This window comes from Ascidiella aspersa, chromosome 8 (genome assembly GCF_963924565.1).
Source record: "Ascidiella aspersa chromosome 8, kaAscAspe10.2, whole genome shotgun sequence".
Classification (NCBI taxonomy): domain Eukaryota; kingdom Metazoa; phylum Chordata; class Ascidiacea; order Phlebobranchia; family Ascidiidae; genus Ascidiella; species Ascidiella aspersa.
The window spans coordinates 20,864,101-20,890,809 of NC_139454.1; the positions used below are offsets into that span (position 1 = coordinate 20,864,101).

Below are 26,709 nucleotides of genomic sequence, written 5' to 3' on the forward strand. Positions count from 1 at the left end.
ACCTTGGGCTTTTCGACGTTTTGCATTTTAAACTGGCCTATAGATCTCTCTTCAAAAAGAGTGCACTTATTTTTATCCAAAGAGACAACTTATTTTTTCCGAGAGGAGAAAATAGTCAACGACCCAATCCACCCTCAACATGGAACATCGCAAGCTTTTGAGTCTTTAAGTTTATGATAATAAAAACAAAGCCCTTGCACCTGTTAAGCATTGTACAATATTTTCTGCAACAAACAGGCATTGTAATTTCACCTCGCTTACTAATCGCTTGATCTTGGTTGGTTTTCGCGTTTTAATGCTGAATTGTTGTTAATTCTCAACGTCCGAATTGCAAGTTTCACTGCTATGCACAATGCGCTTTGTTTTTCGTTTTTGTTTTGTATAGCATACAATAGACACTTACTACTTTGCACTCCTGAAAATATCAATTCGAAAATATGGAAACCATGTTGCACCTCAACAAAACACAACAGTTTTTTTCTGCCGCATGCTGCCAAAATGCACGCAGTTCCCATAGTAACCTTTTTGACATTTTTAACTTATTGTATACCGCTATCTTTCGTTTTGATGGAACCAATTGAAATCGTACATGTACTGCAATCATGTCATGGTCATGCAATGCAAATCTATTTTCAATTTGTTGTTTTTCGTGTTTGCGTCTGCTTTTATGGACTTTGTACCAGGTCCAAATCAGTGGCATTCTGTACTGTTCCAAATTTCCGGCATTTACAATCGGCAAGCAGATAATTGCGTTTCTATACTGTTTGTGTATATTTGTTTTTGTGTTCAAAATTGCAATATACATATTAACATATATATAGCTTTGTAGAAATAGATCCTTCTGTTCTTTTTTTCCCCGAAAACGAAACACTTCTTAATTTCTGTTTAATTTTCTGTTAGATTTGTAATAAACCAATTAACAACAAATTTCGAGGTTTTATTTGCTGAGCAAAAAGCAAGAATAAATATTGCGCATAGAATCACTAATATACTAATCAATTGCTTTAACTTTGTTAAAATTATTGATTAAGAAGAATCAAGTGCAATTGTAAACAAAAAAGTAATTGAAAGTTGGTAAATTGAACAAATAATTTTATAAAAGCACGATCGAGCTTTTTAAGGATTATTACTCAACAAAAATAATTTGGCAGGAATAGGTAGATGTTTATCGTTCGTGGTTATCCTTCATAGACATTGGCATGCAGACCTTTAACGCCCAAGTTTGTAATCTGTAAAACGTAGAATATAATTATAAAGGTTTTCATCTGTTTTTTTAAATTAAACTTTTATTTGCGCCACCATGCGCCATTAAACAAAAGCTGGGGATGCTGGCGATAAAAAGCGCGAAATTTTGACTAAACGTTTAAATGTTTTCTGTTGTTAAGTGAATACCGATTGTTGCTTGTATTGTAATGAAGTTGACCAGCAAAAATTTATCATGTAATGCAGTCTGGCTGTCTGGGTGTCTTTTCATTTATCATTTGGAACATGGCTGATGTTAATGTAAGTGACAGTTTGACCTACTAGTACTATATTGTTAATTTGTTCTAGACTAAGCGTTTAATTGAAATAGAAATTAACTTATTTTAAAACAAATGTGCTTAATGTTCCACTTATCTTCTAGTATTGCAATTTGCAACTTTTATAAAAATCATGATTGCATATTTATAGCGTCAAAATTAAAATTTTTGGAGTTAAATTTACACCGTAAAATCCTAGTTGCACGCCTGCCAGCACCGTAACCAGGCCTACAATTGTTCTACAGTTTATAATTATATATATATATATGCATACTTTACCCTGTAGGCATTTCCCTAAAACTGATCATTATGTCCTATTTTTTTGAAAATGTTTGATATGCCTCCCACCTTAAAAAGTCCTCCTGAGATATCTCCTCCCTCCACTTCTTGAAGAGGTTTGTTTCTGGCACTGGTAACATACATCTCATCCATGTTTTTGCCACCAAAACAAACTGAAGTTATTCTTGGTGCGCTGTCATGTACTTTAACATTCTGCACATGCTGGCCTAAATTAGTAAATGTTTATTTAATAAATCATTTTTTAAACCTAAAAAACAATATATCCTTATTATATTATAAATGTTGTGTAATGATAGACACTTTCTAGTGTGTCTTATATATAAAATAGGGGTATTACTGTATACACACAAATTTTTCAAAAGCATATTTATTACTTGCACACAAATTTTTCAAAAGCATATATCTATTTAATCATTTTGTTTTTTACACAGGAATTAAGAATTCAAATTTGGCAACTAATCAAATTATTACTTCAAAAATTATCAATTATCTTTATCAATATTTTTTATTTGTGATTTAATGCTAACCTTAAAACACATGTCCTATTTGTTATTTACCAGGTTTATTTATTTGTTTATTTTGCAGTCAATATAACCTGTTTTGGTGTCAACTTTCATTAAACATTACCTGTTTTTGTGTCAACTTTGATTATTTGGCCTCCATAGAACATTGCAACCCAAAGATTACCCTCACTGTCAATACACTGACCATCAGGTATGCCATGTGTTTTATGATCAAACTTTGAAAGCACCCTTTGGTTGCTGATGTCTCCAGTTGTTATGTTGTAATCATATGCTTCCACACAATACTAGAAAAGTGAAATGTTTTCTTAGTTTGTCACAGTGCAGAATGTTAAGCATAAAACTGATTGCATGCAATATCAAAGATAGTTATTGAATGTTAATATAATAGTTTTTCATATAAAAAATTAGCACATCTTTGTTGACATAAACCAAAAACATGATTTGTTCTAGTAATTGATTAATATGTGTACAACTGTGCATATTTATATTTATATCCCATATAATAATCCTATTTGTGTATTCTTCTTATTTTGTTGTGTCAACAAAACAGTTTGTATTTATAATACATTTAAATAGCCTCTTCAAAATGTTTTTCAATTATTTTTGTAAAAGGCAGTTTTGCCATTTAGGGTATTATTTGGCTTTTCTGGTGCGTTTATTGTCCACCGTTTGGCTGTCAGTTATACAAATTAAAGTATAGACCTACATTAAAGTTTATTGTCTAATTGCAGTAGTTTTGTTTTTATAAATCTTAATTCATTATGATGGCAGTACAGTGTTAATATTTTAACATTGATTATATCGTTTTGTGTTCGTTTTTGTCCGTGTTTAACTAACCGCTTTTTTTTTAATTTATTTATTTTTTTGCTAACTAAAAGAAAGCAAAGAAAGTAAAAGCAAAATAAATGGTAAATGGGTAGTGGCTTCTTCTTCTTTTTTAAAATAAGGCCGGGAATGTCTGAAATGTCAGTAATGGTTCAGGCCCTCCTCCGGACAATCATTCCCAAAGGGAGATGGTGCCGCCACAGGGAGGTGGGCCTGAGTTATAACTGCGCATCGGCAGAAGGTCAACTTTGCGTCTCTTGTTTGGTCGACCATAAAGGCAGATATTTTTTTTCGTCTTTCGTTATTCGTTCAGGTTGGCTGATTAGCACGGGTGTATTCGACAATTGTAAACGCTAAAAAAGTCCAGCCTTCTTCCTGTTTTTCTAGCTAAAAAGCGCCCAGTTACGAATGTTTACTGCTGTTGCCGTCTGCGCAAATATCCGATGTTAGTGTAACAACGGCATTTTTTTAAAGGACTAATTGTGACTGTTCAAAGTCTCCGCTTTATCTAATGATAGTTACTGAAAAATGATTCGCTATGAGCACGGCCTAAGGACCGCGTGTTTAGTGTGCAATTGACACAACTTATTTTCCCTTATCCGCAGCTTGTATTTTAGCAGACTTGGCACACTTCTCGGCGCAGATATTGCGCTTATCGTTTACACGGGAAAAACGATTTTCGCTTAGTATTGCAGATGGCGAAAGGCGTTCTTGTAATTTAGCGTAGTCCCGTATATGAAACTTAGGAAACTGAGCTGCTTAGAGTTCAAACATGATCTACCAAAATCAATTACTTAAGATGTAAACTATTTTATTACGTCATTATTCTTTACCGTCAGACGAAAAAGGGGGACTTCCCTAAGTTAAAATTTCGGGACTTCCTTTTTTGATTTTCTGCATACGCCCCTGAATCTAATGGTCTAAGAATAAACATAGATGAAACTTTTTAGACAATAAAATAGTCTCACACACTAGTGGTATAAGATACTTTAAATTCACACACTGTCATAATGCAATTGAAGTTAAAAATAAACCTCGATTTTAACTTTAAATAAATATACGAACGTTTTGGCCCAAGTGCAATGATTTGTTAAACAGAATAAATTATTTTTTGACTATCAATAAGATCACAACTTTTGTCACTCTGAATTTTCTAAATCAGCGTGGTCCATCTTTTCATCGCGGGCCAAAAATCATTTTCTCTTTATCTTGCGGGCAATGTTTTTAATAGCGATTTGTAGGCTTATTGCTTTATACATAGCCTGTGCTTATGGCATATATGCTAACTTTATGAAATTTACACCTTTGTTCAGCTACAGTCATCAACACAATTGAAGTTAACGCAATACGATAAATGTTTCATTACATGTGATATTATATACTTTTGCTTAGTGGTGCTACAAATCACAAAGGATCATTCACAAAGTTTATTTTGTCAATTACAATAACAAAAATTGAAGTAATATTGCTAGAGGGAAGCAAAGCTGACTATCAGTTCGCGGGCCAAAAAAGCGTAACTCGCGGGCCAAGGGCCTGCAGTTGGACCACACTGTTCTAAATCATCACCAGGGTCCATGGGAGATAAGGCATTTGGTTCTTCTAAATTTCTAAGTATCCTCAGATTGTGGTATACCCCAACTAGTATTTTATTTTATGACAAACGCGATTCATCATATAGGTGCATTTATTCTAAATAAATAAATCGACTTTGCTATTACAAACACTTTGTTATTACCACAGAACATGTGCATCAGCTAAACCCTACCATTTCATATTTGAATTGTTTAAAAAAGTTACAACCAAGATTATTAAAAACTCAAATTTACAACTTTGAATCTAATATATGAGTATTTGACCGGTTAAATAAAGTGCGGTCAATTGACCGGTCAATTGTATTTCAATTGTATTTGACCGGTCAATTGACAGGCTTGCCAACCCTACTTTAGATTTACATTTTTTTTTCACAAAGATTTCAGTGGGTACATATATTAGGACTTACCAGGGACTGCAGTACCATTCGTCCCGGCCTTAATCCGGCCCTACAATTTACGCATCATATGGAATGTGTACGCAGTCACCTAACGTAAACACAACGTTTTATCTTTTAGATCAGAGGTGGGCAAACTACGGCCCCCTGGCTACGCCGATGCGTGTGCTGTGTAGATTCGTTCACTATACGTTTGGTTAGGTAAAACTCACCCATCTAATGAACTGCTCAAAACAATATTAAAAGCGAAAATGTGGCTTATATTCAAATAAATTAATAAGACAAACTTTGTATATCTTCTATGTAATATATAAAATCTCCGTTTTTTTCGCCACTTTGAAATAATAAAAAGCCCGTGTTTTTACTATAGATTTCATGTTTTGGTGCATCCCTCGAACAATTTCTGATTCTGAATGCGGCTCTCGAGCCAAAAAGTTTGCCCACCCCTGTTTTAGATCACGCATATGGTCGCATGCGGTCCCGATTGCTCGATATAACTTCTCTCACTTACTTTCAAAGAATCGATGTAGTACATGACGGTGTTGTCGGGCGACCACGCTAGGCCGTTCGAAATCGTAACCGGAGTAATTTGCTTGGTCACCTCTCGGTCAACGTCCAGTCGAAAGACCGAGCCGAGGTCAGCCGGCAAGACTCCAGGTGCGGTTTCAAACCCCATAGTACCTGAAATACGAGGTTTCCATAGGATTTTAAAAGTGTACGGCCTCGTTTGTGAAGGGCTATTGCACAAATGTGCTTGCATCGTTATATTCGTGATTGGATATCCAAACTTAATGTGTTAGGGGCGGTTTGGCATTAGGGAAAAAAATGTACAAAAATACGTTTGTAAAACAAAGGTTTAAAACTTTTAGCAAAATGGTCCTGGACTGTTGTATTACGTACAAAAGCGAAGACATAATGTTTTCAATGTATAAACACTGTAAACGTTTCGAATTCGTCCACATGCATTGCATGCTAAAATCAAACAATAAAAAACCCTAAAAAAATTATCTGCCTAAAAACGCCATGTTCCTTCATTACAGGAAGCAGTTTATTTGTCTTTATATAAGTTTAGATAAAACGTTAAAACTCCAGTCCAGGGTGTAATTGCTTAAGAATAACCGGAAGCAAGCAAAGTTGCCACGCCCGATAATAACGTACAACAATATTGGACGTTTTGCAATTGCACTGGTAAATTTCTGAGTATATATTACATTAAAAATCTAAGATAAGAAAGCCACTTAGGTCTAAAAATCATTAACATTGCTCTTATCAATTTGATAATTTTGCCTATTTGACAATAGTAATAGTAATGCAGTCATTTGAGAATTGATCGCGGTAATTTTCCCCAAAGTATTTAGTGTCGATATCTTAATAAATTGGCCTTATGCACGCCCGTGGCCAAACTCACTGTTAACCATTTTTTTTTTAATTTTGAAGTGACTCAAGTCCAAGTCAAGTCGTTTGTAAAATAAAAAAAAGTCCAGTATTTTTGAATAAATAACAAGTCAAGTCCTAGTTCAAGTCATCAGTTGCGCAAGTCATTATGAGAGCAAGTCAACTTTAAGTCACTTTCTAGTCATAAAAATAAAGCGTTAAACTATTAGAATTTTTAAGCTCGTACGATTTCGCACAATAGCTGAACTAAAAAAGTAAGAAAAACGCAACATATGGCAATAAAATTGTTTTATGTGCAATAATTTGGATGAATAGCTCACTTTTATTAAATAAAACACTTCATTTCAACCCAAGTCATATGTCCAAAAGACTCAAGTCAAGTCATTTGCCCAAATGACTTGAGTCAAGTCAAGTCAAGGCATTTGAGAACAGTGACTTAAGTGCTCAACACAACGATGTTGTTACCTGCCCAGAACCTGCCGGCCGGGTCGCACTTGCCGTCGTTGAACCTGCTCTTGGGAATTTCGAGCTGAACTTGGGCGATCGTCTCGGTTTTGCTCGTCTCCTCGTCAAGGAGAGCGAACCTGTGGTCGGCCGCGATCACCAGGCCGCCTCCCTTGCGCGGAACAACCGCTCCCACCGTCGGGTCTGTCGAAAAAGGTAAACCCAGAAAGGTTCAGATCGCTTGTAGGTCTGTGACGTAATAATAACTCGTATTTTGTGACGTAATAATGTCCAATCCTTAATTATTATTAACCGGTTTATTTCTAACATATAAAATAAATGTATGCGTGTGACGAAATAGCTTTTTTTACCTAACGTTGTGTGAATGTTAGGTTTAAAAAAATAAATCGGCATATTTTTGTTAAAACAAACAATTTGGTTCCATATACCTATATAAATTCTGAATCAAGGTATTGGTTAATAATATGTAAATGACCATATTGGCAGTTAATTTTAGTGATATAAGATATATAAAAGGGCGTATCTTTATGGAATCCAAAACCATTGGCAGCAGGTTTGTGCTTGTTGATCGCTGTTTCGCTGACGCGTATATTAACCATAAAAACTTACGAGTAAAATCAGGATCAGACTGTTTTTCAAAAGGATATATATTTTGCCTATCCTGGCGTCCTCAGTTCCTTAATTGGAATAAATTTATTCGAATTAAGGCACTACGTTTTATTATTCAATTTTAGTATGGTATACTATTAATGTGTTATGTATGCACAACACTGAATATTTTTTATTTATGGCCGATATATGGGAACTGTCGTCCATTACGTCTTTAGCGGGGTAAAACAAACAGGTTAAACTGAAGCGCTTAAATAGCATGTTAATCATATTATTGCGTTAAGGCTTAACGGTTATTATCGTATCGGAATTGTAACCGATCCTAAGAGCTGGAATCGGTACTCGCCCGTTTTTTAAGTTGTACCGGCGCCGATTGGATACCAAATTGATATAGGTATATCGGGGCATCATTTGCGTTCCAACGAAGCGATTTCTACTTGTAAACGAAACTATAAAGCAATAATAAAACGACAACCTAAAATAGCTAAGTTTGCTAACGCTAAGGCAAGTTAGTTTTTGTCTCAAAGCGTGGAAAATTACATTTAAACGTTGCAGTTTTATTTACCTTTCTTGTTTGATCAAAGAAATGACGTCAGTCGGTATCGGTAAATCGATCGCTATGTGAATAAAATTTTAGTATCGAACACCTCCAATTGAGCTAATGTGTTTTTCAAAAATCCCTTTTTAGCAAATTTAAACGTTTTTATTGCCAGACACATTAACCTTCCCAAGTAAACGGCGAAACGTTGGGTCGCCAAAATGACTAACATGCTACACCTGATTTGTAGCCCATCATATCGAATTGAAAACCACCTCAGCCACAGTCGACTACGCTACGACTAGTATCAATTACCAGCCAAACTCTACGATTTTAGGCATTACACATTACAGCTAACGTTCACGCAAGCCTTTACAAAGGCAAAGTAGTCAGGCGTTTCGGACCAAGTGAGTGCAGTGTTGTCTTTTACAACCTTTGGTGTGCTCAACTTAGTTATACGTCATTCACAAACTTAAAACCCTGCATTTGTACGTTAGTCGAAAAGAACTACAGTAAGACTGAACGATTCGTATGTGTTTTAATGACACCAGCATGTCAGCGCAACAAATGACATCCGGCCTATTTGTATTGCTTTGCATTGCATATTATAATTTTATATTTGATATTATTTGACATATATATATATTTGACATTAGAGTTACTTGGCAAGCAAGTAGTAAAATTAAAAGACATACAATAAAATCTGAAACAAAGGAAATACGCCCTTTGGTGAAATACACAATGTAAAATAAAACACAAATCTTACCAGGGCAGTATATTGTTTTCATTTGTTTGATCTCCGGGTTCCATCTGTGCACTGCCGACTTGTTGATATCGATGAAAAGAAAGGTCTGACTTTCGTGGTCCCAGTGCGGCCCCTCGCCAATATCACAATCAAAGTTTTTAACCACTTCAACTATAGGGGTCGACATTTTGTTGTGCAAGCTCTTAACAAATAAATGCCTCAAATGAGATACACTGGAAGTCCATTTTTGATAAAGCTAAACACTTTCTAAACTGTGCAACTTTACAAAACGTCGTTTTGAATAGGCATTTTGAGTCTTGTATAAACTCTAGTTTAGACCATGATAAAATAAAGGACGTTAACTACCGCTATCGGTTGTTTTGTATAATTTTGAAGTGGTCACAGGCTTGGCATTTCTTTTTCTTAACTGACTGCTTTATAACTGCGTCATTGCGTTTTAAACTAGCGGCAACAGATAATACACAAAAAAGACTACGGCTTCGTGTTAAGTAAAGCGCAAATGTGAACTCATTGCCGAGGCCTGTACATCTATGTGCAAAAGTCACTTTACCACCTGCTCTCAAATGCACTCAGCAATTATTAAACGCTGCAGTCAGCAGTTGTTGCAAGTAAAAGCTGTCACGCTGCGTAGATCGACAGACTCCTTGGTGGTGGTTAATCATTGCCGAGCTAAGTATCAGGCACCTCAGCTGTATGCAGCGACCTGGCCTTACAATTTCAGCTAGGCCTCACAAGTTAATTCTTCATACCCAACCGACCAGACTTGACGCAAATACTATACGCACCGCATTCAGACATATAACATAAACGGACTTTTCGTGGTTTTGTCGTCTCTGAAAAAAAAATGTGCGCGCAATTACGAAAATAATTAGTCACACTTCCTAAAGAACGCATTATTTTTAACCAAAAAGAATCATTTAAATCATATAATCTGGTTTCTGTAACATCAAAAGCAGACTTTTTGCAACACCAACGAAACGGCGACCAGTTCTTTCATTCTGCAGCCCGCCATGAAAATCAAAACAATTATTCGTACTGGCGAAACTTCATATATTGACAAACGCGAGATTCAAATATAATGTCGTAACGCCAGTTATGACGGAAGTTGACGCAAGCAAATGATTACCGCAACTTTGAAAAGCGCAGGGTTATTTGAGCTGTAAGTGCTAAGGTGAAGTAAGTTTCAGCTTGTGTGCAGCTGTTATTTATTAGCGATTACTTTGGTAGCTTAGCCAACAAGTTTGCATAGCTTCAAGCCAGATTACAATCTTTCCTTCTTTCCTTTTGGCCGAGCGGTAGACTTCTATGTACTGCAATGCTGCTTTAGAGAAGTTTACGGACGGACAATTTCACTGGTATGAAACTCAAGTTATACTAAATAATTTTAGTTATATCAGAGCACAAGTTTTAGCGTATGGCTGCTTAGAGGGTTAGGTTTTAAATAGTCCATACGCTCACAACCAATATAAGGTGCAAAATCAACAGTGGTTATATAAACTCTAGTTTCCCCAAAAAGTTAGTTCACATTTTTCTTTTAAACCCTTGCTCCGATTTGCCAATTGTTAAACGGTCATTGCTGATTCATTTTTTCATTTTACTTGTTTAAAAGTTATCTACCACACGTCGGTGTGGGTGCTTGTGTAAATGTCAAGCGTTGGCATGCTGGAACAATCAATCGCAGAGTTTCGTTGACGCTGTTTGTACCATTAGCAAATTTACTGCAACCAGAAGAGAAGCTCTAATTGCGATAAAGTAATTTCGAAAACATTACCATTTTACTTTATAAAATTTGCTTATTTGATCATAGTAATGACGTCATTTGATATATCTGATCGGATGGACGTTTTTTTTTTTTTTTTATTTTTTATTAAAATATGCAGTATTGGTATCATAATAAACACCAAGGATTCTGATACAAAGTGATGCATTTTTTTGTGTTTAGCCCTAATTTTCATCTCTATTTTACGTCACTTTTATAAGTTCTCTATAACCTAATTTTGTGCCGTCACACTTGAAAAAAAAACTGTTAATTCACTTATGCTGAACCAGTTAATTTCCCTTTTGTCCCTGACCTATGTGCAAACCAAGCGTACTCAACTGGCAGAGTGCTGTATAAACAAGCTTTATATACACGTACAGCGCGTAAGTCAACATCAATTGAACTCAACTAACCCGTCAAAACTCGACGGGAACTGTTCGGGGATTTACCCTCAGCGCGATGAAGCAGATGTAGAAAGATTAAAGACAAAAACCTTTTTACACAAAATTGTGCGCCGTTAGTGTGAAAGCAGTTGCCAGACATCTGTATACCAGCTTATTCCCTGCAAATCGCATTCAGTCCAGTTGTTACTATTTTATAGAGAAAACTAGTAATTTGCACATATTCGAGCGCCGGCTGATCGTGACATAGACCCGAGCGAAATGCACACTTGCATTCTACACAATCTTGACTGAATTTTTTTGCGCTGTTCTTTTTTTCTCAAATCACTTTTGCTCTACAGTAAGTTGCCTCACCTTTCGTGGAAATGTTTTCTTCTGTGTCTACAATTCGTCTTGACACCTAAATTGAGTTTTTGCCCTGGCACTTTTAACGTCTGTGTTCGAAGAATATCAAAAAGCAGATTTCAGTTATACGGAACTTTTTTAATACCACAAAAAACCGTTGCTTTGTGTTTTTGGAGGCATTCGTTCGAGCGCTCAACATCGCCGCGGGGTCAATATGGTGCTCGGCGTCATAATTAGCACGACGAAACCGTTTTATAAGTTTTTCTTGTTATGTGAAAAATCAGGCTGTCAAGGGTTTGGACCATTTGATTTTTTACTAGAATTTTTTCGTTTTTGCGACGGCATTTAAAAGTCTGCGTAAAACTGCCTTTCAAATTCGGTTTCTTTGCTAATGATAGGAGACCCGAAATATTTTCAACCACGTGACCCATGTCAGCGTCCTTGACAACGCCTGCCGAAATCTCCTCAGATCGTTGAGCGCAGCACAAAGGTAAACATAATTATTTATTTTTAAAAAGCCGAGCAAGCTGACTCCAAATACGCCCGAAAAAGGCAAAATGACATTTGTAGCATAGAAGTATACTTACAACGATGTTAGTGTCTTCTAAATTCTACGTATAATTTTTTTTATAAACGAAACTCAAGTTTCCATGTCCTGGTAGAAGTAAAACAGTTTACCTGCTTTATGTTTAGGTTTTTGCGTTTGAGTTGTTAGTTTATCTCAGAATAGAAGGAATTTATAAATATCAAGAGCTTAGCTTTGACTTTACTTGCTATGGCAATGATTGGGACTGGAACTTGACTTGCAATTTGTAAAAAACGGCTTGACTTGGACGTACGTTCGTTTTTAATTGACTTAACATTGACTACAAGGACTTAAATCTACAAGGACTTAAATGAATTTTTTTATAGCACTGAATTTTTTGCTTCGTAGAAAAAATCTTCACTGGCAGAACAAGTACAAACATCATAATATCTATTTCATGTTATTACTTATTACTATCAATAAATCATATCATAGACATGATGTTTTTATTCCCATGATATTAGGTACAATAAAATGTTTTACGTTATTGCCAGTGACTGATGGGGGTCCGCAGCTTTTAATCAAACCGTCAATAGGTCACCACACTAAAAGGTGGTGAAACACCGCAAATCAATTGAATGCGAGATAGACAATGCAAGTTTGAATACCTTAACAGTAAATTGAACACCATTGGAAAAGGCCTGAAACTCCTAAATCTTGTTATTCGTTTGTTTTTCTGCTTCACATTACTTTCTTGGTTGAACCGCTAAAAGTGTCAGCAGACGTAAATTTGTTCTTTTATTTTGCCTATAGATTGGCGAAACACGTCGATTTCAGAAGTTTAAAGTTCAACCACCATACACGTTTGCTTTTACACCTTTCACACCCAAGTTGGTGACCTGAAAAGCACAATTACTTCCGTTACAATCATAAAAATTGGAAACAACTGCGAATATTGCAAGAATAAAAGTTGGCCAATACACAAGATAATGTATACATTTTACCTGTTTTCAAGAATGGTATAGAGTAGACGTTTGACCGACGACACAAGCGAACACAGCTATTCGTTTTTAATTTAATGTATAGGCCACAGTTAACTTTTCTTGGGTGTAGGCAAATATATGGAGTAACTAGCATCAGAGGCGTAGACGGTATTTTGCGCCAGGGGCAAAATATAAAATTGGCACTCCTCCTCCATATTTAATCACATTTTCTATTACATGAACATATTGTACCTTACATTGTAGAAAAAACAATTCAAATGTTGATAGAACGTTGTATTTAAAGAAGAAGCAGTCTCATTTTGGCAATTGAAAGCCTCATTTTGGCGCCCGGGGACTTATGTACCCCACCGCCCCCCCATAGCTACGCCTCTGACTAGCATAAGCGCTTTGTAGCCTATATCTAATTGGTTGCTTATTTAGTTCAGTGGTTGTCAAACTGCTTCTGATTATTCACCGCATATAGCTATTTTACTTTTGCTGCGTACCACCTGAGCCTTTAACGAAAAATAACATGTTTTGTAAACACGGAACGAACAATAACTCCACACGCACATATTGGTGTATAATACAGTGCGAACTACTGATTTATTTGGGAACTTCTAGTCGAAACTAACCTTGAAAAGTGCCCCTGAGATATCGCCACCGGCCACGCTTTTAAGGGGTTCGTTTCTGGCACTCGTGACGTACATCTCATCCATGTTTTTTCCACCAAAGCACACCGAGGTTGTCTTGACCGCGCAGTCGCTCACCCTGACAATCTGTACGTGTTGGCCTGCGTGCAATAAACTTTATAATGACACACGCAAGTCACCACTTAAGGTGTACAAGTTGTAAGATAAACTTTTTTCTTGGCTAACATATGATGCGCGCAACCCTTGGAGGTTTTGTTTGCCGTGGCCTATTATTATATTGCCATTTTTGCTTGTAGCCCATGATTTTAGGTAGTTTGTAATATTTGGATAATAATGTATAGGTAGAATCATGTTTTACGCCAGGTATTTATTGTGTAGATTATACTGCAAGGGTAGGTAAACTGCAAGTCGCGAGGCACATGACAAATGTTAGGTTGTTGCAATGACCACAAGTAAAACTACTGAAGTTCTCCACAAGTAAGCTACTGAATTTGAAATGCGACTGACAAGCTAGAAAATTGCCCGATCCTGATATTATTTATTAATTGTTAACCATTAAGGTATAACACTTACCCGTGATTTTGTTATTACACGTCATCTTTAGAGAAACTATCATTGGATTTTCTAGAAGTTGTAAAAAACTACAATTCGCTTTGCTTGTGCTTATTTAAATGTTTCCTACATTCTTATCACTTTTATGTTGTTGCAAACAGAGAACGAACCTGTTTTCGGATCGACTTTAATGATTTGGCCAGCGTAGAAAATGGACACCCAAAGATTCCCGTCAGCGTCAATACAATGGCCATCAGGTATGACGTTTACACCTTCGATTGTGGGGCTAAATTTGGTCACGACCCTGGGGTTGTCTATTGTCCCAGTTGTTACGTTATAGTCGTAGGCATCGATGCAGTACTTCGAAACGACAAAAAGAGAAGTTCCGATGTGAAATGACAAACTGAATGTCTTATTTCGAAAGATACGGAATGCCCTAATTTGTGTCGAAATATATTTCTCTTTTAAATAACTAGAACTTTTTAATGAAAAAAGACAGGAAAGTCTAAAGAATATTTACAAAGAAAAAGGTACTATTACGGATTACATAACAAAAAATCTGTATCTTGTCGTCAGCTATTTGCTAACTAGAACTGTGAGTTATACGACACCCGTATAAGTAGATTGCACAATAATCTACATTCACCCTATAGTTACGATGGGTGTAAAATAGGGCGAAATGTTGATTCCTGAGTACGACTCTTTGAGTTTCTGAGTACTCTTTGAGTCGGACGCCGGAGTTAGACTCGAGATGTGTTTCTCAACCCATGCGTCTCAGATGTTACACTGCTCCCACCCACCCCGCATTTAACTGAGCGTTTTGTTCGATTCGTGAAGAAGTAACATAAGGCACCTTACTCGAAAGGAATCCGTGTAGTACATGACGCTGTTGTCAGCCGACCAAGATAGTCCATTCGAAAGGTCGACGTTTGACAACTTGGTGCTCACATTTCCTTCCGTGTCCAAACAATGCAAACGCCCTCGCTTTTTGCCGACTACTCCTGGCACCTCGTCCACTCCCATCGTTCCTTTAAAATACCAAAAACCTAGGTAAAGGGGGTTTTGTAAGGGCAGGTGTACAAACTGGATAAAAGAGTCATTTTTCGCATAGTGCTTATAAAAGTTAGGTCCGCGACCCTTTGGGATCCATGATTTAGTCCGCTGCCAAAGGAAAGAAATATTCCTACCAAACTCAAAGTAAAAATAGGTTAAGTGATCAAAGCAAAACACACGCATTCATCTGAATCAACTGCGCTATGCCTTTGCCCATTTATACCAATACGGGCCGGTGAATTATTATAAAATTGCAAGGAGTTTAAAAAAAATAAATTTTAGCGAATAGTTTTTATTCAATTTAATTTTGCAAGTTTACTGTTACAGACGTTTTTGAAAACGCAGCTTTGTTTCGATTTGTCACTTTTACTCTTCGATGAAGTGCCCCATTAAAAGGTTTAGCTTTTAATTTCTTGTAGACACGAAGGTCGGACGCCATATCATCGTATATTTTCTAAGCAAACTCAGGCCAGTTATGACGCAACTTTGTGACGTCATCTCAAAAATTTGAATTTCCGCCCTCCCGAAACTAACCCTGGCGTCAAGGAAATCTTTAGTAGGCCACTTGGTTTCGGTTTGTCCTTGTCGGTTTAATATTGCTTAGGGCAGTGCTCATTAAACTTTTTTAGTTTTGTTCAACCCTAGCATCTATCTACAGATTTCAGTCACCCTTGTCTCATGATATGATAAAACTATCTCGTCTATATATAACAGAACAAAATGACTTAGAGCTAAGATTTACCATTGCAAACCTACAATTTCTCGAGTCCAGAGATTTAAGCTACAAAAGCACAAAAAACACAGAATATCCGCCCTGCTCGCAAGCTATCATCTATTTCTGGCGGTTCTCCCTTATTCACCCCTTTTGGTTGGTTCACACCTGCAACAATTTTATTCACCCTGGGGTGAACCATTCACCTGATTAAGAAACAATGGCTTAGGGTGCCTTATTATTAGACTGGGGCCGAAAAACCGACCTGCCCAGAACCTGCCGACCGGGTCGCACTTGCCGTCGTTGAACCTGCTCTTGGGAACTTCGAGCTGAACTTGGGCGATCGTCTCGGTTTTGCTCGCCTGCTCGTCAAGGAAAGCGAACCTGTGGTCGGCCGCGATCACCAGGCCGCCTCCCTTGCGCGGAACAACCGCTCCCACCGTCGGGTCTGTTCGGGTTAATAATAATAATTTTCGAAAGCTGGCCGCTTGACAAACAGAAAATGTTTTGCCGGGCCGTGTAAAAACGGGGAATTTCGAATTCACATATTACATCGTGTGGTTTCTTTGAAAATAATCCTTAAATATCCTTGCTTTGACAAGCTGGTAAGTTTAGGAATAGGTTAGGATGCCATGCAAGAGTAATGTTTTCAATAAAATATTCAGAAATCAAAATAAAAATGTTAAGGATTATTTTTGTCTGAGAAAGTTTTATTGAAAATGTGATTACATTGGCGGGCCGGCCGTGGTTCGTCCAGGTCTGGCTTAATAGGCAGACAGATATCTTTGTTTATTTAAAACCGCACACCAATGCAAGACAACAAAGTTCACAACAAGCTAGTAAAGCTGTTTTGAAGTTGCAGCGCGCAGCAAACGACCGTGGTGTGCATAATCAGCTGCAACCTGACATCAGCAGACGTTTTTTCATTAGGAGCGCGAAGGCAAGCTAAATTTGGTTCTATTGGTATTAAAAAATCATATTTTGTGTGTACTTTCGAATGATACTTTATTAGTGGTAAAAACATGCAATTAATGTGTAACACGAAAAGAAATCATAACGGCCGAACTAATCTTTCTGTAGAGATCAATCGCAATCGATGACTTTGGAATCGTAGTTCTTAGCCTGCGGTCCCTGGTCTCTTTGGGGGTACGTGGACTGGTTTTAGGGGGTTCATGTATAGGCCTTATTTTAAACATCTGTGTATAATTTTAAAAAATGACGCCTTCGCCGTGAATGTATTGGACTTCATTTGACTTTTACACATGTTGGACTGAAAACAACAAGGCTACAGCTTTGAAAAAATTGAAATGCGTTGCTCTTCATTCAGAAATGTTCATGTAATTTTCTGAAGAATTGTCTACTTTATTTACCATACGAGGTATTTATCACCAGTTTCGCAAGGATTCTTTCAAAAGAAAAACCGATCATGGTCTTTGTTATTGAGTAAAGCACAGGAGAGCCGTTGCTCCAGATATTTTATCAGAGCCGTTACATAAACCTTAAATAAGCCTAATTTAAATTAAGTTTCGTTATTTGTTTAAGATTTTTGTTCGGAAGGCGTTCGTCAAAACCGAACAGTTATCTATTCTTTTCCACTGGAAGCTAGAAAACCTCGAAAACTGTTAAAAGAAAACTAAAAGCAAAAAAGGCCGCATTTAAATTAGGGCTGTGGAGTCGGTTAAAAACAACTCGAGTCCCACTTCGGCCAAATGTAAAATTTGGTCGAGTACCCGAATCCCGATTCAGGCTCTGACTCTACAGCCTATATGTCACTCATTTGCGTAGCCTGAATAAGGTGGATAATAATCAATCCACTTAAAGAGGTGTCATATATGTCATCCACTCACAATAGATCGTTGGAAAATATTAAACCTTATATGCTATTACACCTTTACAACAGTTTTCGGCATTATCAGTTTCGAAATTTGGTACTGCGCATGCGCACGGACTGGGACTCGGGTAATTTTGCGTAGTCTTACTGAGTCCCGAATCCCGAGACCAACTCTGAGTCCGCAGCCCTGCTTTAAACATTCAAAAATACCTGGGCAGTAGACCGTTTTTAATTGTCGTTGTTCGGGGTTCCATCTGTGTACAGCCGACTGGTCGATATCAACGAAGAGCAATGTTTGGTTCGTTTCGTCCCAATGTGGACCCTCGCCCAGAGAACAGTCGAAGTTTTTCACCAGCTTGACTTGTGGGCCTGACATCTTAACAGATCGATTATAACCCAGGCCAGATAAACTGTGTGTGTAAGCAGCTGTCACTTCACTATCCTTACTCTGTTAGTGTCTCTAAACCAGTGGTTCTCAACCTTTTTGTACCCGTGGCCCCTTTTTGATGCTTTTAAATGGTCACGGTCCCCTTACATTTTTCTGGTGGAATATCTGCGTTTATAGTTCTTTTTAATAATTCAGTATATCTGACTATAGTGTACCTTATGTTGAATAAATTAACAGACAACACCAAATTACTTTATAACACGTTTATTTTAATGTGATTTCTGATGCTGCATCTCCGAGGCAGTCTTTAAATGCGTGGATAATGCTAGAACAGATAAACGCATGTCATCTTTTCCAAATCCAGTACATGGAAACTGTAATAATCCTGCCATTCATTTAACAATCTATTTGTGTTACATTACAATAGAAGTGTTATCTCACTCTCTGCGATTTGTTACGTTACAAAGCGATTTACAACATTTACAGTGTGATTTTATCACTTACTAAAATTGTTTACTGAAGGTATACTTAGAAGTTTTTGCGGACCCCCTGAATACGTTTTACCGACCCCCAGGGGTCCACGGACCCCCGGTTGAGAACCACTGCTCAAAACGAATGCACGATTTTACACTCTGAAAAGGTAGTACATTGGACAAAGAATAATAATATTACAATGGACAACAACTAAACCTCCATACGCTAGACAAAATACGAGTTAATAACCGTGTTTTAAACAAGTCATTCGTAAAACAACTGACGTCTAAGTCAAGTCTTTTTGATCAAATAGCAGGTCAAGTCATAACAGTTAAACGTTAAACTTTTACTATTGCTAAACTCGTCCGATTGTGAGCAATAAATCGACTTAAGGTAAGTCAAATCATTTAAAAACAGTGACTTAAGTCATCACAACACTTGTTAGTTCACCTTGGCAATGAGCCAATAAAGCAGTTGTTGTTTTGTTATTAGGTCAAACTGTCGTACGTTATTTCCACCCGAACCGACAGAAATTATTACAGGTCTAAGCAAAAAGGTCTACGACAATTAGGGCAATTTGTGCGACCTCAAAGTCCAAAAGTCTGACTTTTTGATCCTTTGGATGCACTAATTGTCTTATACCTTTTTGCTTAGAACTGCACTAATTTCTGACGGATCGGGTGTTATTTCAGTATGTCGGGAATCAGACTATGCTGTGAAGATTTTAAACCTGCTTTGTTTTGTCAATTCAATTATTTCGTTTACTAAGCTTTAGTTTAGAACAAACCTTTGGACACACCTGCTTTACGGCATCGCTGTAAGTTAGGCTCCTGTTAAGCACTAATTTCGTTCTTGAATGCGTGGTTTTTATATTATATCGGTTATCTAAAAGTGCTACGAATAAGCTAATAATCGAAATTTTATAGGCTTTGCTGCACGCTTAATAGTTTCAGAATCACTGGCCTGAGTTGTCGTAATAAAACATCTCCCGATCGAACTAATCCCACAAGCAGCGCGCTAAAACTTATTCAAGCTGATTAAGGAGCACAACAAAGTGTGCAGCGTTTAGTTGTTAGCTCACATGGCTTGCCATTAACTGGGTCATATTGTAAATAAAGTCGCACACAGGAAAAGAAGTCTCAAGCACGATTGTCTCAATGCAAACAAATAGTGGTAGGCCTATATAACAATGGTTGATCTTTTAAGCATGTCCATAGCTGAAATATGCAGGTTTCACTTGCTTGCATAGCACGGTGCAGTTCACATTTCTCGTGCTGTATATCAAAGTCCCTGCATATATATTGTACCACAGGTAACAAGAATACAAGTTGTTTTACCATTGTTTATTTTTTCGTATTTTGCTTGAAGAAAAGTGAACATTTTAGATTAGAAGCTACGTTTGCCAGATTATTAATGCCATGTCTTTCGTCAAAGGCAAACGCTGCTTGCAGCATAACATAACAATAATGTTGTGATATAAACTGCAAATATAAATCGTTGTATCGCATCTTTATAGGCATCCAGAAATGATATTATTATACAGTAGGCTAACTATAATATAAGTAATGTAAACTCGGAACATAGCCAAATTTTGGTACAAAAAATGTTTAGCAGAGCATATTTGTGGCGTGCAGCAAATCTAGCACTTTGATTTAGCGTAGCCTATTTACTGGTGTTCTTTCCTTACAAAAATCTCCTAAAACAAACACATCAGACACTCTAACAGCATAATGGTACGTGAACCATTTCACAACTATTCTTTTTTATAATCACGCTTTGTAGCTCATAAATGTGTGGGAGATAACACCACACTACTTTTTCAGCTGTATTTTATACCTGAATTTACGTTAGTAGCGTATTTTGCATTGTTTTTTAGTGTCGATTATTGGCAATATTAGCCCAGCGTTTTTCGTTGTCCCGATAAGTCCGCTTCGCCAACCCCTATATGACCACGAACCCCAGGTTGGGAAACATTGGTCTAGAGTAGACTCGTATAAGAAAAGTAAGTATCGGCACACCGGTGGCGGAGCACTGCTCTAGCCCCGAGTACGACTCCGTCGATTCCAGAGTACTACATCGTCGATTCCTGAGTACGACTCTACGACTCTGTCAAGTCCAGAGTACGACTCCGGCGAGTCCCCAGTACGACTCTGTTGAGTCCAGAGTACGACTCCGGCGAGTCCCCAGTACGACTCTGTTGAGTCCCGAGTACAACTCCGTCGAGTCCAGATTAGAACTCCGTCGAGTCCCGAGTACTACGTCGAGTCCAGAGTACGACTCTACTACTCTGTTGAGTCCAGAGTTCTACGTCAAGTCCTGAGTACGACTCCGTCAAGTCCCGAGTACAACTCCGTCGAGTCCATCGAGTCCAGGGTACGACACTGTAGAGTCATGATTACGACTCTGTCGAGCCCCGAGTAGGAATAAGACTCGTATGTCGCAGCCCTGGTAACCCCCACACCTTACAATTACCAAAAAAACAGACAGATTTCTCGTGTTTGGGTCTAATTCTCCTGATCGTTGCTCTTTTCCTTGTCTTCGTCTTTGTTCCTTAGGAGCGGCGAGTCGCTGCGATCCATCAGGCCTCCGAAGCTGGTGGAGGAAATGTCGAAGATGCTCATGGACTTCTTCTGTCCGATAAGGAGCTTGGCTGCCTCCACGTCTCCTCCCGCATTCTCGTTGAGTCCTCTCACGGTCTTCACGATGCCTGCCACCACCTCGCGCAACCTCTTGTGCTCCTTCAGGTTTTCGTCCAGAGCTAGACACAGAAGCGGACACTGTAAGCTAAGGTCAAAAACTAATGGAAACCTCAAACGTCTTAACAAAACGAGTTTAAAGTCTTAAACGTTTTTTTTTAATCTCTTATGGGAGGAAAATTTGTCGAATAAATCAATTGCATTAGTTTTAAGGGTTTTTTCGTATCGCAATAACTAGTGATCACGGGCGTATCCAGAACTACAATTTTTTTTCACATTAGTCGAGTAAATCAATTGCATTACACTGTAAGGCAGGGGTTCTTAAACTGGGGTCCATGGACCCCTTGGGAGCTTGTGAACTAGTTTTAGTGGTTCCACGAAGGCATACTTGAAATATTAGTGTATATTTATGAAATAATCAATATTTTAAAGAAAACAGTTTAATTAAAAGTAAAACGGTTTTGCACTGAATGTATTGTTGGACTCCATTTCACTTTTACATATTTTGGACCGAAATTTAACAGATTTATGAAGTCTATTTGTATTGTGACGTCAATATATGACGTAATTTTTTGAGCACTTCTTGCCTACCGTGATAAAAAATACTTTAGGGGTCCGTGAAAAAATGTTTAAGAACCCTTGCTGTAAGGTAAAAAAAAAGTCTTAACACAACTAGTTAAAATACTTCCACGTTTTTTTAATCTCCTATGGGATGTATATTAGTCGAGAAGATCAATTAAATTGCTACAAGGTCTGCCTTCCTAACGTGTGGTGTTTTTCTATGGACGTAGCGGAGCAGAATTTATTTAAATTTTAAAATCTACACTTGAACTAAATAAAAAAATACCGTAACTAGTAAAACGGTTTCGATATTTGTTTACAACTCTTGGAGAAATTATTTGCCAAGTGTGGCCTGTCCTTTTAAACCAGGGGTTCTAAAACTGGGGTCAATGGACCCCTTGGGGGTCCGTGAATTAGTTTTAGTGGGTCCATGAAGGCCAAATTTAAATATTAGTGTATATTTAAAAAGTAATCATTTTTTCAAAGAAAGAAGTTTAAGTATTAAATCTAAACGGTTTTGCACTGACTGTATTGAAACTTTATTTCACTTTCACAGTTTTTAGAACGAAATGAACAGATTTATGAAGTTTATTTGTAATGTGACGTCAATTTATGACGTCATTTTTTGAAAATTTTTGCCTATCGTGGTGCACGCCAAAAAAAATTTTTAGGGGTCCGCGGTAAAATAAGTTTAAGAACCCCTGTTTTAAACTGTAAAACTTGAAAAAGTCAAAAAATTGGATCAAATATTTTACCGTAGTTTTTCCAGCTGGAGGTTAGACCTTTTAAAGCAGGGTTGGGCAACGAGGCCCGCGGGCCGCATTCGGCCCTTATCGATTTTTTGTACGACCCATCTTCTTCCAGCTATTTTTCCCTAAATAAGGCTGTGAGTGTGCACCATGTTGAGACTTTTGCTCTCAGTTTCCTGTTTGAAGTGCGATGTAACCCATTGTCTACACCGCTACACTAATACAGATGAACTCGAATGAGAAGCATCTTTTACAAAACAATCTTCATTCATAAAGTTTTATGTGTGTCGTTGTTATGATAAAGAATTGTTTTGTAACAATTACACAAGGTGTAACAGACTTTTGCCACGCATGTTGACTGAGATGTTATGTTAAACAGTTCGTTTTGTAAAAGCTAAAAAAATATGAATTAGTGTTTATTTGATGTGCGGCCCTCCTATAAGCATTACATTTCCTAACTGGTCCTTGTATTTAAAAGGTTGCCCATCCCTGTTTTAAAGTTTAACTTGTTGTTAGCGTATAGTCGCCAGATATTCGTTTAGTGCAGGACAGAATCTGTGAATACACGCCGACAATATGGACCGACTGATTAAAGCGTTTCAATCGTTTTGTAGAAGATGTATATTGTGACCTTTTTCTGCAAAACGCGTATAGCCAAAAGTAATTGTTGCGACGAAAGACTACAAAATAGTCTGCACACTTGTTACTGAACGTAATCGCCTTACCATCAAACTTATATTAACGATTTTGGTTTGTAACTGTATGGTTTCCAAATCATATACACCCCATTCTATGCGCACAATTCTCGTGATAGCATTTACACTGCGTCGCCCAATTAAATCTTTACCAATGAGTAGCAGGAAATAGTCTTCCAACTTCTCTGTTGTGATGTGGGAAAGATCGCACTTGAACAGTGGCCTCTGCTGCTTTATTACCTCTCCATTGTGACCTGAACGCAAGCAAAAGAAAAGTGTTCATTGTATGGGCCAGACTGCATATAGTAAGAAAATCGCGGTTATCAACAGGCGACGATAGAGTCAAACATGATCTGCGTTGAATTTAAGCGGGCAACCGTGTGTTTCGTTTGGAACGTTTTGTGTCAGTTTATAACCAAAATTCAAAGCTTGAAGACACGTTTGGGTCCTCGCCATTCGTATGGTGCAGGTTTCAGGTTAGTCTGCATTAGTATTTCGTTCGGCCGCTTTGTTATACGAACTGTTAATTTTAATCACCAAAAAGTAAAAACACAGCTGCTATGTTTTAACGGACAAGAGACGGTCAAAACCACATAGGACTTAAATATTGACACAATGAAAGTAACATTTATAATATAATTATATATAAATAATGTAAAGCCGTAATTGTGGTTTCCCTTTTGCTACAATAAATCGATCAACGATATCCGAAATCTGCAGTTGTAGTCATGAAAGCTAGTTTTAAAATCCAAACTTTTTTTCAAAAAGCATTACTATATTTTAGCCAAATTTTGCAGGTTTTACCCAGCCAGAAAATGTTAAGAACCGCTGTTTTTAGAGAATAACAAGAGCATACTACGAACGTAAACTTGTCAAATCACAGCAAAAAGCAAAGCTCTCAGTTTTTAAATATTATTTAGTTTAGACTTTTCTGTCTTGGTCGAATTAAGTCAGTCATTTATTTACAAGAAAATATATATAGAGATTCATTCGAATTAAGAGACTGATGGTACATTTTTTTGTGGCGAAATTTTTTTGTTTATATGTATCGACTTATATTGCATCAAAATTAAAAGTTTTATTTAAAAACAAACGTATATGAAATAAAAACTGAAAAAAAAAAACGGTGAGCCTAATTGTACAGTGTACACTAATAATGGCGTACTCTATACAGCAACGGATTGCCAACGGATCACCCTATCAGTTTGCGCGAACTGCTTCAGTAATTCGAAACAACTCCTCCCACCGCGATAGAAACAAAGACATCACGCCGTCGTACTTGGATTAACGGAGTCGAGCACCTCCTCCAGATGGACGACCGGCACCTCCAGGACTTCTTCCTCCCCTTCTCCAGGCTTTGCCGTCGCGTTTTCTCTCCCCGCTTCCGGCCCCGGCTTCTTGCCAGCGCCGCTCCCCCCGTCTTCCGGTTTCGTGTAGCCCAGTCCCTGCCGGTTGGCCCGCTGCTCTTCCTGGTGACGTAAGTGACAAATGGTGACATCATAGAGTGAGGTTTTTTTGCTTTTGTTTTTTTACCAGTAAAATTACTGGCATATCGAGCAAAAAAAATTAAACATGTTTTTTAATTTATGAGGTGTAGCAAATAATACTAAGACCTTTACTATACATTGAAGCCCTTAATGCGGTTTCGCACTATTGCGCCATGGAAGGCCAGATGGGCCGCCAGCAAAATGCAAAAAAAAAATATACTTTTTACTTTCCTATTAAGCTTAGATTATATTGATTCCACAGTATATTCAAGCAGAATCCACAATAAGACCTACAAAGCAACAATATCAAAGTCAGAACAACCTCTAATGGCATACTAAGACCACCGACATAATAAAGCCAAATTCGCAGGAATAACCGAGACAGAATAAGATCTAAAATCGTCTAGATAAGACCTAATTGTTTCAAAATATGTCCTAAATTAATAGGAATAAAACCTAAATTGACAAAACTACGCCCAAAACTGTAGGGAGTGGGTATGTGACGATTGGGGCCATCGGTCTGGCATCGGCTGTTTTGCTGTCGACGTTTGAGCGCCGCTTTTTTGCCCACTGTCGGGGTTTGAGGGCGAGTATTAGGGGAGGTATTGATAGTTATGGGCAGGCTTGAGGTTAGATTAAAGGTTGCATAGTCCTTATTTTGGCCATTTAGGTCTTATTTGGATTGTGTCACTATTACGGCTATTATATATTAGTCCTAGTTATGCCTTATTGCGAACTGTCGTTCAAGATATGCACTATGATGCCTGTGTAATAAAAGATTGCAAGCAATTTAAGAAGACTGTTGGTATAAAGGCGCAAGTTCCCACGATTTGGCCCTGTATATTATAACTGTTCCAAAATGCTAGCTAATTGTTTTTCTAGCCCCTAGTCTGCTCTGCTTGCATCACTGTTTGACAGATTCGGTGAGTCTGCGATGGCTTTTCGGTGCAGCTTCAGAAGGGCTATATCACAGTTGTAAACACACATATACCTCGACATATTTGCGACTTTCACCCCCCGGTCGACCGCCCACCACATTTTACCTTCATTTCCTTCATGGCGCGGTCCAGGTTGGTGGTTACCACGGCAACGATGAGGTTGGCGATGATGAAGGCGGCCGTAAGGATCGTGAGTAGGAAGAAGAAGCAGGCAGACACGTAGGTGAAGGTGTCGTCCTCTGCGTAACGCTCGAAGTTGCGAAAGATCTGCATCCAGCCGTCCTGAGGGGAACACACAATATGATCTAAAAGCAACAATACCTAAAGCAGAAAAATCGGTAAAAAATAGCATTAAGATAAACGATATAATAAAGATATATATGCAGTAATATGTACAGTATAAAATCGAAATCTTCTGAATAAGACCTAAATCTGCCTGAATACGTCCTAAATTTATCGGAATAAGACCTTGATAGCCAAAATAACGCCTGAAGTTGTAGGTAGAGGGTATGTGACGATCGAGGGCAGTCGGTCGGGCATCGGCCGTTTTGGTGACTAAGTTTGGACGCCCTTGTTGCATTTTTGACCAGCGCCGTGAGGGCGCGGCTGTTTTGGCCATTGATTTTTGACTGTTTGGGTTATCGGTGGGTAATGGGTGTGGTTAGAAAATGCGGTGTTTACCGGTGCGTTTGTTTAGCCTAACCTGCGTGAAGCAGACGAAGATGGAGAACATGCACTTGACCGGATCTCCGAAGTACTGGGGGACGAACTTGGCGAACAACTTGACGCCGACCACGCTCAGTACGACCATGAATATGAGCAGCAGAACCATGATGTTGGCCATGTCCGGGATCGACTGAAAAACAAAGTTCAAACTGGATTGGAGTCAGTTTTCCATCTAAGGTGCGCAAATACTACGCAAATGCGAAGAAAACTAAAAGGTAACGAAACATTCGCTTTCTTCTATTAAATGCAAG

The 26,709-nt window shown here is 37.9% G+C and overlaps 4 protein-coding genes across 4 annotated transcripts in view; 1 reads left to right on the forward strand and 3 right to left on the reverse strand.

The window, feature by feature from the left end:
- Positions 1–908: 908 nt before the first annotated feature.
- LOC146136806 (regucalcin-like) lies at positions 909–9,095 on the reverse strand. Its single transcript, XM_083395307.1, has 6 exons — positions 8,930–9,095; positions 7,017–7,199; positions 5,668–5,837; positions 2,448–2,628; positions 1,869–2,026; positions 909–1,229 (listed from the first exon to the last, which is right to left on the reverse strand). Exons 1-6 carry the CDS (start codon positions 9,093–9,095, stop codon positions 1,179–1,181), a joined length of 909 nt encoding a protein of 302 aa, XP_083251433.1. The 3' UTR covers positions 909–1,178.
- Positions 9,096–12,808: 3,713 nt separating this feature from the next.
- On the reverse strand, positions 12,809–18,120 carry LOC146136807 (regucalcin-like). The gene is made up of 6 exons (XM_083395880.1): positions 17,955–18,120; positions 16,179–16,361; positions 15,007–15,176; positions 14,319–14,508; positions 13,579–13,736; positions 12,809–12,859 (listed from the first exon to the last, which is right to left on the reverse strand). Exons 1-6 carry the CDS (start codon positions 18,118–18,120, stop codon positions 12,809–12,811), a joined length of 918 nt encoding a protein of 305 aa, XP_083252006.1.
- A 2,990-nt stretch (positions 18,121–21,110) lies between these two features.
- LOC146136808 (cation channel sperm-associated protein 4-like) lies at positions 21,111–26,576 on the reverse strand. The gene is made up of 5 exons (XM_083396256.1): positions 26,436–26,576; positions 25,838–26,014; positions 24,587–24,776; positions 23,460–23,561; positions 21,111–21,364 (listed from the first exon to the last, which is right to left on the reverse strand). Exons 1-5 carry the CDS (start codon positions 26,574–26,576, stop codon positions 21,111–21,113), a joined length of 864 nt encoding a protein of 287 aa, XP_083252382.1.
- Positions 26,537–26,709, forward strand: part of LOC146136809 (short transient receptor potential channel 7-like) — a 52,833-nt gene continuing 52,660 nt past the window's right edge. Inside the window, exon 1 of the mRNA XM_083395874.1 lies at positions 26,537–26,635. The gene's annotated coding sequence lies outside the window, so the exon portion shown is untranslated. The remainder of the gene's footprint in view (positions 26,636–26,709) is intronic.